This window comes from Heptranchias perlo, chromosome 2 (genome assembly GCF_035084215.1).
Source record: "Heptranchias perlo isolate sHepPer1 chromosome 2, sHepPer1.hap1, whole genome shotgun sequence".
Classification (NCBI taxonomy): domain Eukaryota; kingdom Metazoa; phylum Chordata; class Chondrichthyes; order Hexanchiformes; family Hexanchidae; genus Heptranchias; species Heptranchias perlo.
The window spans coordinates 84,475,626-84,490,742 of NC_090326.1; the positions used below are offsets into that span (position 1 = coordinate 84,475,626).

The following is a 15,117-nucleotide window of genomic DNA, read 5'->3' on the forward strand; positions in this document are numbered from 1 at the left end:
CCATGCCTAATGGTACATGAGGCAATTTATTTCTTCCACTGCTTCACATCCAGCAGATCGTGATCTGGGTTATTTCCGTAACAAAATCCCTTTTTACCTGGACACGTCGTTAACCTGACTCACAACTCTCTAGCAGGAGAAGTGGCTAGATGCGATGGTGGGGAGGTCATCACTCCACTCCCGTTAGACATGAGTACCTTGCTGGATGTCAGTCAGAGGTGGGAATGCTACCACAAGCACTCTGCTTACTATTTTTAACCAGTTTCTTATCCGGTTCCATGTTCATCCTGGATTTTTGTGGTCATTTGTTAAATTACAAGTCTTTCATATGGAAATTCATAAAATGATTTCCAAAAGTCTAACTATATCGACATAGAGTACATAATGGCACCCTATCTGTAGGACCCTCAAAGAAACAAAGGCAATTGTTAGACAGGTGACAGAATCTTCTTCTAATTCCACGTTGAATGGTTCTCATCAAGTTGTTGCAATTCAGGTACTCCTTGGAATAGAATCCATTATTTTAACTAATATTGTTGCTAATAGGTCTATAATTGCCCGTGTCAGTTTTGTTGCCCTTTTTAAATATAAGTAGCTTGCTTCCAATCTTGCAGACCTTCAGCAGTGTGCAATGATTCTTTCATGACAGTACTCAGAGTCCCATAAATTTTCTCTCAGATCTCCTTCAGCAATCTAGCATATGTACCACCTGGCCAAAGTGATTTGTTGGTCTAAGGCCCCTTAACTTATCAAGTACCTCTGCCATCAGGCTATTCTAGGATTGAGACTACCTACAAAACTGTCCAGTATGATACCTGATCCTTTAAAGGACACCAGGACAGGGAGTGATTTCATAATGCAGACAAGCTGACCAGATTTCCTGGCTTGAATGGGTCCATCCCAACTTTGTTGAATCTGCTCTGGTATCCAGATACATTTTTCTCAAATGAATCAACTGTGCTGGTTTTAATTTTGTTTGTTTATTATTAATTAAAATAAGTTTAAAAACAAACAACCACTGAAGATGTATGTGCCGCCATATCTTTCTGTCTCTAAAGCATTTCAGGTATCTAAAAACAAGAAAAAGTAGTGGAAGTGGATATATCTGGTTGTATCGCATAAGCATCTCATTCAATACACATTAGTAGTGATGAGACAGATTGTTGAATCTACTTATGTCTGTATCAAATTTATGTTCTTCCTTTCTGTGATGGAACATGTACAGCAAAAGAGAAGGGAGTTGAAACAATTGGTAGCCTAATAAGTAGTAGACAGTAGTTTGCGCAAATTTATTTTCTCTCAACTGGCTCTGGTAACTGGGAAATTCCAGTTTACCAGAGCTGAAATCCAATCTCTGTCAGACCTATCCTAGTTTGTGCTCTCATTAATCAGCTGGTGGCATGATTTTGACATTTTTGGATTGAGTAAGAAGACATTGCTTCTCTATCATGCCCCCGCATTGTGGGTAATGTAATGGTTCAGTACCCACAAGTATGAATAGCTGCTGGCAATCAGCATGTCTAATAAAACACTAGTTTGTTGGAGTGCTTTCTCTCATTAGTACAACATATTTCATGGATTTCACTGAATTGATGTTAATCTGATGTGCACAATGTTATAGATTGAAAGGCATATTATCAGATTTTAGTTTTATGTACGTTTCATTATTAGTTTAGGCTTTAAGTGTATAATATAAAAATAAATATACAGGTTCTCTAACTAAAAATGTTACTTTAATCCCAGACAATTTCACCTTACTTCTTACTACAGTTAAGTAAATCAGTGCAATCTGTAAAATCAAATGCAGGTTTTAAATAAAAATTCTTATTTCCAATTAATTTTTATTTTACAAAGACATTAATGTGTCTTCTAACCCAGATGCTCAGCTATTGATACAAAAGAGGATATTCTGTAACATTCATAGTGATGTCCTGCAACAATCCTGCAGTAGTGACCATTTTAATATTTAATGGTTTAGTGATAAAGAATTATATTACTTACTCTTTAGCCAGATACAGCTCAAGGACATCGAAATTCCTCTTGATTTTATAGAGCTTTAATTGATTTTCTATAACCTGTTTTTAATTTAAGAAATAACATAAAAATTACATTTAATTTTAATTTCAAACATTTTGATGTTAGCACATTTTACTTTACGACCGTTACCCTTAGTACCTCTTTGTTTTTTGCTTTCGTTAAAATCAAACAGTCACAAAAAATTATCATTAACGTTGATACCAATGCTTATTTCTGTTTTTTTTTAATGTGGAGAAATAACAAAGCAAATTACAGTAGTATATAACAATGGCAAGGTGATTTCTGCCTATTTTCTTGGGCCACAAAAGCTTCACAAAATTTTCATTTGCATTTAATTTACTACACTTGTTTTCAAATGAAAACCTACCACAAGTGTCTAGAAAGCAATGACATATAAATAGTGCCATTTAAATAGTGAATGCTGATGACATTTTTGGAGATACTTAATGAGAGGCTACAGCATGTCTGCTACATAGAATGCAGAACTCATTTTGATTGTCTTATAAAGGTTGATCAAGTAGTTTTCATTTTTTTAAATTATATGATCTATAAATATCTTATTAAAAATCTTACATCTGTGAATCCATTCCAACCCTGCTTCACCTGAAGACTAATTTGATAGTCTTGATAGTCAGGATCTTGATTCCCCATGTGCAATGCCACAGAGATTAACCAGCAATATATTAAACAGTTTACATTTGCATGCACTTCCTGTCTACAAAATCTTACTTCCTACTGTCATGTTTTTGTCAGTTGTTGGGTCAACTTTTTCCAATTTTAAATTCTTACGTCCATATCTATAGTGGAAACTATGTAAACGTGTCATGCTGTAATTACATCCTCCCACCAGTGTGAGTGCTGTAGCACCTTAATCTTGCTTCAGTTGGTATGACTCTCACCTTTGAATCAGACGTTCATGGGTTCAAGTCCCATTCCAGACACTTGAGCATATAATCTAGGTTGACATTTCAGTGCAGTATTGAGAGTGCCATCTTTCAGATAAGATGTTAAACCAAGGCGCCATCTACCCCCTCAAGAGGATGGGAAAGATCCCATATTATTTAAAGAAGAGCAGGGAAGTTTCCTGGAATCCTGGCCAACATTTGTCCCTCAACCAACATCACTGAAACAGATTATCTGGTTATTTATCTCATTACTGGCTGTGGGACCATGCTGTGCGCAAACTGGCTGCCGCGTTTCCCTACGTTACAACAGTGACTACACTTCAAAACAAATTTGTTGGCTGTAAAATGCTTTAGGATACCCTGACATGTGAAAGGCACTATGTAAAAAATGCAAGTTCTTTCTTTCTGTATTGCAGAAAAATTCCTACGCTCCAGCCAATCTACTCACTGCTTCTCAAACTGCCATAAGGTTTTGCTATTTAACTGTAAATAATAATAAAATCAAAGCATATAAGGATAGAATGTATGACTCTAAAATGGCAATGGGATCATGGCTATGTCTTGGTACCCTCCATAAACTTGAGCTCATCCAAAACTCTGCTGCCCATATCCTAACTCGCACCAAGTTCCGTTCACCCATCACCCCTGTGCTCGCTGACCTACATTAGTTCCCGGGTCAGACCTCGATTTAAAAATTCTCATCCTTGTTTTCAAATCCCTCCATGGCCTCGCCCCTCCCTATCTCTGTAACCTCCTCCAGCACTATGACCCTCCAACATCTTTGTGCTTCTCCAATTCTGATTTTAATCTGCCTTTAGCTGCCTAGACCCTAAGCTCTGGAATTCCCTCCCTAAACTTCTCCACCTCTTCACTTCTCTCTCTTCCTTTAAGATGCTCCTTAAAACCTTGTTTGATTACACTCCTGTGAAGCGCATTGGGACATTTTACTACGTTAAAGGCGCTATATAAATGCAAGTTGTTGTTGATGTTGTTGCCCTCTAACCTCCTTTTATCTGAAGACTACATTTGGTCTTGACTCACCACATGCAATGTCATGGGACACCAATTGGCCCAGGGTGTGCTAAATGTAATGCAGTCTCCATTTTAAAATCATACATTCTGCCCTTTTTATAATACTTTGATTTTATATTATTAATAGTTAAATAGCAAAACTTACAACAGTTTTGGAAACAGAGAAGTAGAATTGGTTGGAGCACAGAAGTTTCTCTGCGGTACAATCTGAGGAACTGGGATATACAAAACTGAGGTACTACACCACCACCATTGATGGGAGGGTGTTAATTATAGTGTCACATTTACTTGGGTAGTTTCCATTATAAATGTGGATATAGAAAATTATAATGGAAAAAGTTCAAGGAAGCGTTGGCAGATGCAAGATTTTCAATATATTATTGTTCAATCTCCCGTGGCTCCCTTTCTTTGCCTCCCCTAATCACTTGTACTTCCCCATCACCCTCCCCACTCCCATCATATCCCCTACCACTTCCTACCACACCCTCACCCCTACATCTTCCCCTTTGAACTACCCACATAATCCCTTTATCCTGCCGTTCCTCTTCTCACCCTAAGCCCAGTACTCCCACTCGCTCACCCCTCCTAACGGTAAATTATCAGACACCCTCTCACCCTCATTTGGTTTCTCTCCCCCCTCCCTTCATATCTGTTCACTCAAAGTGGCTGTTTGCTTTCAAAATTCAACTTTTTTTTTAAACAAAAAGGAAAACTAATTAGAATGAGGAAAGTGACTATCTGTTTTTCTCTCTCGTCATTCCCTCTCTTTGCTCTCTCATAGGCGTTAGAAATTATTTACTCTGGTAATTTATATATCGTTCCAGCTGCTGTTTTTTCAATATGCTAGTTTAGAACAGTTTTGAGTACATACATAATACAACACACATTTTCAATGGTGTACAAAGATAGTATCTTGTAGGCTTTGCCAAGTTTGTTCATGTTTAAAACAAAATTTGTAGGACAAGAGCAAACATTAGTAGTTGTCTTATTATTACGATTTATGTTTTTCATTAATGGGGGAGGGGGAATCACCACCGATTTTGTAAAGCAAATAGAATCATAGAAGTTTACAACATGGAAACAGGCCCTTCGGCCCAACATGTCCATGTCGCCCAGTTTATACCACTAAGCTAGTCCCAATTGCCTGCACTTGGCCCATATCCCTCTATACCCATCTTACCCATGTAACTGTCCAAATGCTTTTCAAAAGACAAAATTGTACCCGCCTCCACTACTGCCTCTGGCAGCTCGTTCCAGACACTCACCACCCTTTGAGTGAAAAAATTGCCCCTCTGGATCCTTTTGTATCTCTCCCCTCTCACTTTAAATCTATGCCCTCTTGTTATAGACTCCCCTGCCTTTGGGAAAAGATTTTGACTATCTACCTTATCTATGCCCCTCATTATTTTATAGACTTCTATAAGATCACCCCTAAACCTCCTACTCTCCAGGGAAAAAAGTCTCAGTCTATCCAACCTCTCCCTATAAGTCAAACCATCAAGTCCCGGTAGCATCCTAGTAAATCTTTTCTGCACTCTTTCTAGTTTAATAATATCCTTTCTATAATAGGGTGACCAGAACTGTACACAGTATTCCAAGTGTGGCCTAACTAATGTCTTGTACAACTTCAACAAGACATCCCAACTCCTGTATTCAATGTTCTGACCAATGAAACCAAGCATGCTGAATGCCTTCTTCACCACCCTATCCACCTGTGACTCCACTTTCAAGGAGCTATGAACCTGTACTCCTAGATCTCTTTGTTCTATAACTCTCCCCAATGCCCTACCATTAACGGAGTAGGTCCTGGCCCGATTCGATCTACCAAAATGCATCACCTCACATTTATCTAAATTAAACTCCATCTGCCATTCATCGGCCCACTGGCCCAATTTATCAAGATCCCGTTGCAATCCTAGACAACCTTCTTCACTGTCCACAATGCCACCAATCTTGGTGTCATCTGCAAACTTACTAACCATGCCTCCTAAATTCTCATCCAAATCATTGATATAAATAACAAATAACAGCAGACCCAGCACCGATCCCTGAGGCACACCGCTGGTCACAGGCCTCCAGTTTGAAAAACAACCCTCTACAACCACCCTCTGTCTTCTGTCGTCAAGCCAATTTTGTATCCAATTGGCTACCTCACCTTGGATCCCGTGAGATTTAACCTTATGTAACAACCTACCATGCGGTACCTTGTCAAAGGCTTTGCTAAAGTCCATGTAGACCACGTCTACTGCACAGCCCTCATCTATCTTCTTGGTTACCCCTTCAAAAAACTCAATCAAATTCGTGAGACATGATTTTCCTCTTACAAAACCATGCTGACTGTTCCTAATCAGTCCCTGCCTCTCCAAATGCCAGTAGATCCTGTCTCTCAGAATACCCTCTAACAACTTTCCCACTACAGATGTCAGGCTCACCCGTCTGTAGTTCCCAGGCTTTTCCCTGCCGCCCTTCTTAAACAAAGGCACAACATTTGCTACCCTCCAATCTTCAGGCACCTCACCTGTAGCTGTCGATGATTCAAATATCTCTGTTAGGGGACCCGCAATTTCCTCCCTAACCTCCCATAACGTCCTGGGATACATTTCATCAGGTCCCGGAGATTTATCTACCTTGATGCGCGTTAAGACTTCCAGCACCTCCCTCTCTGTAATATGTACACGCCTCAAGACATCACTATTTATTTCCCCAAGTTCCCTAACATCCATGCCTTTCTCAACCGTAAATACCGATGTGAAATATTCATTTAGGATCTCATCCATCTCTTGTGGTTCCGCACATAGATGACCTTGTTGATCCTTAAGAGGCCCTACTCTCTCCCTAGTTACTCTTTTGCCCTTTATAATTTTAAAGATTTCTGCAGAACTTTGTAATATTACTGAATCGCAGCAACATTCTCATGATATGAAGCATCAATGCATTACACGTCAGGCCCTTTAAAAAAAAATTGATGTTTCAAAAACAAAACATTTTTTTTAAATTACAAAGTTGAACATAAATAAGGAGAGAATGTTTTCAGTTGCAGAAGGGTCGGTAACTAGAGGACACAGATTTAAGTTAATTGGCAAAAGAACCAGAGACAACATGAGGAAAAACATTTTTACACAGCGAGTTGTTCTGATCAGGAATGCACTGCCTGGAAGGGTGGTGGAAGCAGATTCAATAACAACTTTCAAATGGGAAAATACTTGAAGGGGAAACATTTTGCAGGGTTAGGGGGAAAAGAGCAGAGGAGTGGGACTAGTTGGACAGCTCTTTCAAAGAGCCGGCACAGACACGATGGGCCGTGCAGTATGATTCTCTGAGAACTGACGGTGCCTGCGCGCCCCTCAGTATCCAGTCGGTTTGATCAGCACCTGATGTGAGTGTTGGCCGGGGGCGGGGTTGTTGGCGGTGCCGTTACTCCGGGTGGGATCGGGAGTGTCAGCTCTGGGCCTGGTTACCGGTTCACTGTCACTGAGCCCCACTCACTCTGACAGATACATGCAGTCGGCCCACGGCAGTGACTCACCTCCTGGGCCCGCTCCTGGGCCTCTCTCACCTTCTTTGCCGCCGCCGCCATCTTCCGTTTATAAGTCGTTGCCCGGTAACGTGACGTCACGCCCCGGGCTCGGGTTCCGAGTCTCGAGCCGCACAATCGCTGAGCTGCAGGCGACGTCGCGGGAATGTTGGTCAGTGGCACTTGTTACCAGTGGGAATGGAGTAGGCGGCAAAACCCACCTGAAGATATGTTTAATGTGGTGGTTCGGTTAATAAACGGGCTTCGGCCAGCTGCACTTTTTGCAACTGTCAAGCTTATTTCAGACATTCCGCACTTGGTCAGTGCCCGGGAATGGAACATTTCGGGCAACCATTGGCTGCACTGAGCATGCCCTGGTCAGGTACTGCATGATCAAATTTGAAATAAAGTTCCTTCTACTCTTCCCCAAAGTTATTCAAAAGACACATCCTGTTGTATCAGCCAGTTATTTCTTATGATGTACAAAATGCACCATTTCTGCTAATTCATTCTACGTGAGATTCTGGACCCTAAACGTTTGTTACGTTCGTTTACTAGCTAAACATTTCTGCCACCTTATATGTACCGGATCTATATTGTAGTACCATCCCGAGTTATAATATCAAGTCATCCGGTTTTTCTACTAAATGTAACATTTTTGTCAATTTACTAAAAAAACCTGCACCATTTATTTTAACACCTGTATAATCCCTGCCAGGTCCTACCAGCTGTATCTCTACCAAGTTACCGTCCCAGCAGTTTAATATTTACCATAACATATTTTGTAGCACTCCAGGGCCCAGTCGCTATGCCAGAGCTCCAGTGCTCTATATCACTGTATCATCCCCATAACGCAATAATGTTCTGTTCTTGGCCATGATTATTCGGACGCACAACTGTGGGTGGGAGGTAAAATTGAATCATATCAGTACCGTTTTGATGTTTCGTGGGCCACGCTGACTGCTGTCAAAACACGTAGCTGGGGTTCTATTTTCCCTGGGACAGGTTTTCATTCATACATTTCTTATTGCTACAGGCCAAGGCTGAATAGTGGACACACGAGGATGAATGATTGTAAATTCCGCTTATCTTTCAGGACCAGAGAACAGTTGTACAGAATCTTCCTTCGGGAGATTAAGCATGCAATCCACGATCGAATAGGTTATACATCAATTAAAGGAGCAGGCTTGATGGTCGAAAGATCTTTTATTATTCCATGCTTATTTGTGTTATTATTGACTGTAAAAGAGCCCAGAAATACACCTAACATCGAAGCTAGTCTTTTCTCCACAACCAAATACCACCACGCAAAAGAATAATGATATGCTGGTTGCCCAATCAGCTCTTTCTATTTTAAGCCTTCTGCTTTCTAGTCTAACATAGCAATATTGCTAATTACAAAAGAAGCATTGATAATCCTACTTTTACTGCTGATTCAAGGTTGAGAAGCTAGAGGGAGCAGCAGTAGAAATTGTACAAGCAATGAGAGGGTGCAATAAGAAAAACAGCCACCAGAGGACAGCAATAAATACTATTCTGCGTCTGAACAGAATCGTATGGTAAATCCCATAATTTTAACACAAATACAACAAAGCTATCGGGTAGCCCTTTGTCATTGGTCAACGGTTCAACTTGAGCCATCTTTCGTATTTATTTTAGACAAATATTTTGTTCTGTTTCTATTTTGTTAACAGTTAAGAATTTCGTGTTTGTTCTTAATACTTTTTATCTGCTTCTGGTTAAACGTAAGATTATGTTAATTGACTATTCTGCATTTCTAATTTTCATAAAATATATCGGGTTGCTTGTAAAACGTCATTTAATGAGATATTTTGCTTCATTGTTTATTGTAAAACTATTAAAATCATGTATACCTCGCTAAAAAGTAATATAAAACCATTTCACGTTATGGATCTTCAGATGTGTACAGTGCTTAGATGAAGGGCTGTTATCTGAGTTGTGATTCTTGGCTTGTGATAATTATGTGGTCAGATAAATGGCACATAAAATTTAATGTAGACAAGTGCAAAGTACTGCACAAAGAGTGGAAAAGTAAGCAAAGCACATGCTCCGTGAATGGTGGTGCAATAGCTAAGGATGAAGTGGAAAGGAGCCTGGAAGACTTCACTCTAAAGATGCCAAATCAATGCAAAGCAGCAATCAACAAAACTAATCGAACGTTGAACTACATAGCCAAAACAGTTGAATATAAGTCAGAGCAAGTTGTGATCAAACTGTGCTCAGGTCAGACTGCACCTTGAGTACTGTTGCCCAGTTCTGCTCCCTGAGACACAAGGGAGGCATTCAAGTGCTGGAGTTAATACTGAGAAGAGCCACAAGGCTGTCAGGGGTATAAGATATGAGAAAAGAGATCTGAGATGTGATCTTATAGAGGTGTACAAGACAGTAAATGGTATGGGAAAGGTACATTAGAATATTACTTTAAATTAAATTGTGGGATTAGGACAAAGGGACACATGTTCAAACTAGTAAAACGTAACTTTAAGACGGATATCAGGAAGTTCTTCACAAAGAGAGTGATCAACACTTGGAATGGACTTCCAGGTCAAATGGTGGAGGCAATAACCCAGTATATATTTAAAAAATAACTAGTTGCAGTAATGATGGGACTGTAGGGTGTCTCTGGATGGATGAACTAATATAGGCTGAAATTTTTCTTAATCCATAATTATTTTGTGATTGTTTTTCCCTCTTTTGAGTTAATAGTATTTTCCCTCCAACTTGTTTTCAAGAGATTTGTGCTGTGTTGATTTCTCATTTTTTTTACACATGTGTATTTTCATCAAGTAATGTTAATTCTAAGGTTGATAGTAGAAATAAATGACATGTAGTTGATCTGTCTGCAAGCGACATTAAGATGTCATTTGGCATCCATGTATATGCAATTAGTGAATGGTGTGCCAGCTCTTCAATGTGACACAATTTGTCAGCCTGAGTGCACTTCTGACTAACTATTGATTCCCCTGTGGCTTTTTTTGTATGGTTGATCTGTAATTTTAAAGATTAATAGAATGTTCTTTACTTGCAATCTCATTTAGAAATCAAGGAGAGCATTTTTTTTAAATAGAGGCAGTCATTTTGAAATTAGTTAAAGCTACCTTTCTATAAACAAATAATATATTTGTATTATTATTCAGTTGCCTTTTTTGTAGGACTTTGTGCCAGCACACTGGAAAAGAGAAATGTTCAACACCTACTGCAATCTGTAACAAGACGCGCTATTACCCAAACATGTATTGTTTGTCGCGAAAATATCTTCTGCTGGCTTTCAGATAGAAGCTCAACATTTTATTTCCTGTGGTCAATGGAAGCAAATTTACGTGTGTACTAGCAACCTCTGGTTTTGATTTAATGGTATTTTTCAACCATCAGAACTATTCTGTCCTGCACAGTTTGATTTATGTTTCTTTCACACAATAATTGTGTCAGTGCATGAGAACATTAAAGATCAACCAGTTTGCAAGGAGATGATGCGATATGTATCAATATTTTTTAAATTCATTGCCACTTGAGTAAGACTGCTTACTTAAACATTATTAGTAAATAATGTTGGATATTTACTTAGACAGGTACAAAAAATATTTGACAAAATGCTCTAAATGCTAACATTATATGGTTTGTTATCATTCAGTATTAGTCTAATGTTTTGATATCCAGTGCCAAATGAATAATAAACACGCCGAAGGAAAGCAAATAAGCAGTATTATTCTGTAGACATTTGAGCACTTTCCAATCTTTCATATTACTAACGGTTTTATTAGAAAAGTTAACTACATTACACTGTCAATTTCAAAATTATAACACTGAATGTGTACAGAATACACTGCCATCTATTAGAGTTAAGAATGAAAGTAAGAACTTGCATTTATATAGTGCCTTTCACAACCTCAGGACATTCCAGAGCACTTCACAGCTAATAAAGTACTTTTGAAATGTAGTTACTGTTGTAATGTAGGGAAACATGGCAATCAATTTGTGCACAGCAAAATCCCACAAACAGCAATGAGATAATGCACTCTCTCAAAACACAGAGAAAAACATGGACAAATACCTGGTTCAGTAGGGAATAAAGGGGTGTCATAGTTCAAAAGATTAAAACGCTCTGAGAGGATCTTAAACAATACCGCAAAGGCTATGGACCCCGACAACATCCCAGCTGTAGTGCTGAAGACTTGTGCTCCAGAACTAGTTGCGCCTCTAGCCAAGCTGTTCCAGTACAGCTACAACACTGGCATCTACCTGACAATGTGGAAAATTGCCCAGGTATGTCCTATCCACAAAAAGCAGGACAAATCCAATCCGGCCAATTACCGCCCCATTAGTCTACTCTCAATCATCAGCAAAGTGATGGAAGGTGTCGTCGACAGTGCTATCAAGCGGCACTTACCAATAACCTGCTCACCGATGCTCAGTTTGGGTTCTGCCAGGACCACTTGGCTCCAGACCTCATTACAGCCTTGGTCCAAACATGGACAAAAGAGCTGAATTCCAGAGGTGAGGTGAGAGTGACTGCCCTTGACATCAAGGCAGCATTTGACCGAGTGTGGCACCAAGGAGCCCAAGTAAAATTGAAGTCAATGGGAATCAGGGGGAAAACTCTCCAGTGGCTGGAGTCATACCTAACACAAAGGAAGACGGTACTGGTTGTTGGAGGCCAATCATCTCAGCCCCAGGATATTGCTGCAGGAGTTCCTCAGGGCACTGTCCTAGGCCCAACCATCTTCAGCTGCTTCATCAATGACCTTCCCTCCATCATAAGGTCAGAAAATGGGGATGTTCGCTGATGATTGCACAATGTTCAGTTCCATTCACAACCCCTCAAATAATGAAGCAGTCCGAGCCCGCATGCAGCAAGACCTGGACAACATCCAGGCTTGGGCTCATAAATGGCAAGTAACATTCACGCCAGACAAGTGCCAGGCAATGACCATCTCCAACAAGAGAGAGTCTAACCACCTCCCCTTGACATTCAACAGCATTACCATCGCCGAATCCCCCACCATCAACATCCTGGAGATCACCATTGACCAAAAACTTAACTGGACCAGCCATATAAATACTGTGGCTATGAGAGCAGGTCAGAGGCTGGGTATTCTGTGGTGAGTGACTCACCTCCTGACTCCCCAAAGCCTTTCCACCATCTACAAGGCACAAGTCAGGAGTGTGATGGAATACTCTCCACTTGCTTGGATGAGTGCAGCTCCAACAACACTCAAGAAGCTCGACACCATCCAAGATAAAGCACCCCATCCAACACCCTAAACATTCACTCCCTTCACCACCGGTGCACAGTGGCTGCAGTGTGTACCATCCACAGGATACACTGCAGCAACTCGCCATGGCTTCTTCGACAGCACCTCCCAAACCCGCGACCTCTACCACCTAGAAGGAGAAGAGCAGCAGGCACATGGGAACAACACCACCTGCACGTTCCCCTCCAAGTCACACACCATCCCGACTTGGAAATATATCGCCGTTCTTTCATCGTCGCTGGGTCAAAATCCTGGAACTCCCTAACAGCACTGTGGGAGAACCGTCACCACACGGACTGCAGCGGTTCAAGAAGGCAGCTCACCACCACCTTCTCAAGGGCAATTAGGGATGGGCAATAAATGCCAGCCTCGCCAGCGACGCCCACATCCCATGAACGAATATAAAAAATAGGATAAGTTAGCTGAAGTGATTGACCATTTTTCATTCCTGTCTTTGCTCTGATGAAGTAGGAGGTACAATTCAATATTTGTTATTATAAGGACAATAATTTTCATCCTGATTGGAAGGAACTTACATTTGTCAGCAGCATATAGAACAATGAAAGAATGCTCCTATCCTTTATGCATCATTATCTTTTTTGCAACATCTTAACTTATTAAATGACAGAGTGGAATCATACTTCCATCCTTAAATCCTTATTTTTTTAATGTATCTGTATAAATAACATGTGGAAATGGTAAATTGAAGTGATTGTTTTAAGCACAAATACTAAGTCGACTATTTTTACCCAGAGCTATTGAACTCCTATGCAAATTTTTTTTTAAAAACAAAGCTTTGTCCCACTCCAAAGTCAAATATAAAACTGACAGAGTCAGAGGTCCATTTTTCAGATGAGACATTAAACTGAGGTCCATCTACCCTCTCAAATGGATGTAAAAAACCTTGTGGTACTATTCAAAGAAGAGCCGGGAAGTTCTCCCAGTGACCTGGTCAATGTTTATCCCTCAATCAACATCACTAAAAGAAAATAGGTTATTTGATCATTAAAAACATTACTGTTTGTGGGATCTTGCTGTGCACAGATTGGCTGCCATGTTTCCCTACATTACAAGGGTGACACTACTTCAAAGGTACTTCATTGGCTGTGAAGTGCTTTGGAATGTCCTACGGCTGTGAAAGGCGCAATATAAATGCATGTTTTTTTTTCTCTTCTTTCACAAACATCTGAGTCCTATTATTATCTGTCTTGGAATTATAACTGATAGTATTTGTGATCAAAGGGTAGATAACATACTATGTAGTTTCCACTACTGAATTTGTTTGGATATGAATGAAGAAAAAAGATGTATTTGACATTCATGCCCACTTACCAGAATGAGTAATTCAGTTACTGAGATATCAACACATTTTTTTCCCTCCATGTTGCTCCTTTTTCTCCGATCCTCTTTTAAAGGGCTTCATTCATGTTACAGTTCCATGGAAACTGGCATTTCTCTAGTATCTCACCCAAATAGCCATTCTTCATGTGTGAGTTTTGACTGTGTCAGCAAGTTACTTGACTAATCTTTATTACACCAAAGCTCAATCCTAACCTCATCTAATGTCAATAGATGCATAACTTCCAGTAGGAATTATAACTGACTTTCTCATTCCCTGGGCTGGGGACACTGAGTCCAATAATAGCAATGCCACAAACAAGATCAGCTAACTCAACACAGACCAGGAGTTGAACTTAGTTTCTTTGGTTCAGTATTACACTACATGGTGCATTTACACATGGACTCATCGAGGACTTGCATTCTTTAAGTATTACAATTATTACATTTACATTGAAATTATATCCAAAAGATTAATGCCTTTAATAGATGTTTAAAGAAACAGAATACTTTAATTAGTTTAAATTTAAAAAAATTACCTTCACTCTGTCAGAGAGTATTGTCTAAATTATTTTGTTATTGTGCAATTTATGTATGATTCTGGTCCCTCTAAGAGACTTGGGGATCCACACTGTGAATTCGGGTCCTATGCAAGAAATGAGGCAATGATGTAAAGCAAATATTAAAGGTCGTTGTTGTCATTTTAAAACTTTTTATTGGATTGGGGTAGGGATTCAAAAGGCTGTATTATGAAACTCCTTGTACTGTACTATTTGCACAATCTGACAGGCTGACAGGTGTTAAGGCAAAAAACCTGATTGTGTGATGCTGATAATATGTAGGTAGTGTTATGTAAAAATAATTATAATGACCAGTTTGGTACAATTTGTAAAGTCATGTTGGATTGATATTACAGCCATTACCACACAGGTTATTAAATATAAAATGGGTTACAATTATAAGAATGATTCCTGAGTAAAATTAATTTAATGCACTGAATGGTATGATTTGTAAAACA

The 15,117-nt window shown here is 39.7% G+C and overlaps 1 protein-coding gene across 2 annotated transcripts in view; it reads right to left on the reverse strand.

Moving 5' to 3' along the window:
• The window catches only part of LOC137334020 (leucine-rich repeat-containing protein 72), a 54,563-nt gene extending 46,814 nt beyond the window's left edge, over positions 1 to 7,749 (reverse strand). Inside the window, exons 1-2 of one of the 2 annotated variants that reach the window (XM_067998443.1) lie at positions 7,501 to 7,749; positions 2,002 to 2,075 (exon numbers count right to left, since the gene is read on the reverse strand). In XM_067998443.1, coding sequence (XP_067854544.1) covers positions 2,002 to 2,075; positions 7,501 to 7,551 — 125 coding nt within the window. In that variant the 5' untranslated portion in view covers positions 7,552 to 7,749. The remainder of the gene's footprint in view (positions 1 to 2,001; positions 2,076 to 7,500) is intronic. The other variant, XM_067998434.1, reaches the window with a different exon arrangement.
• Positions 7,750 to 15,117: the final 7,368 nt, after the last annotated feature.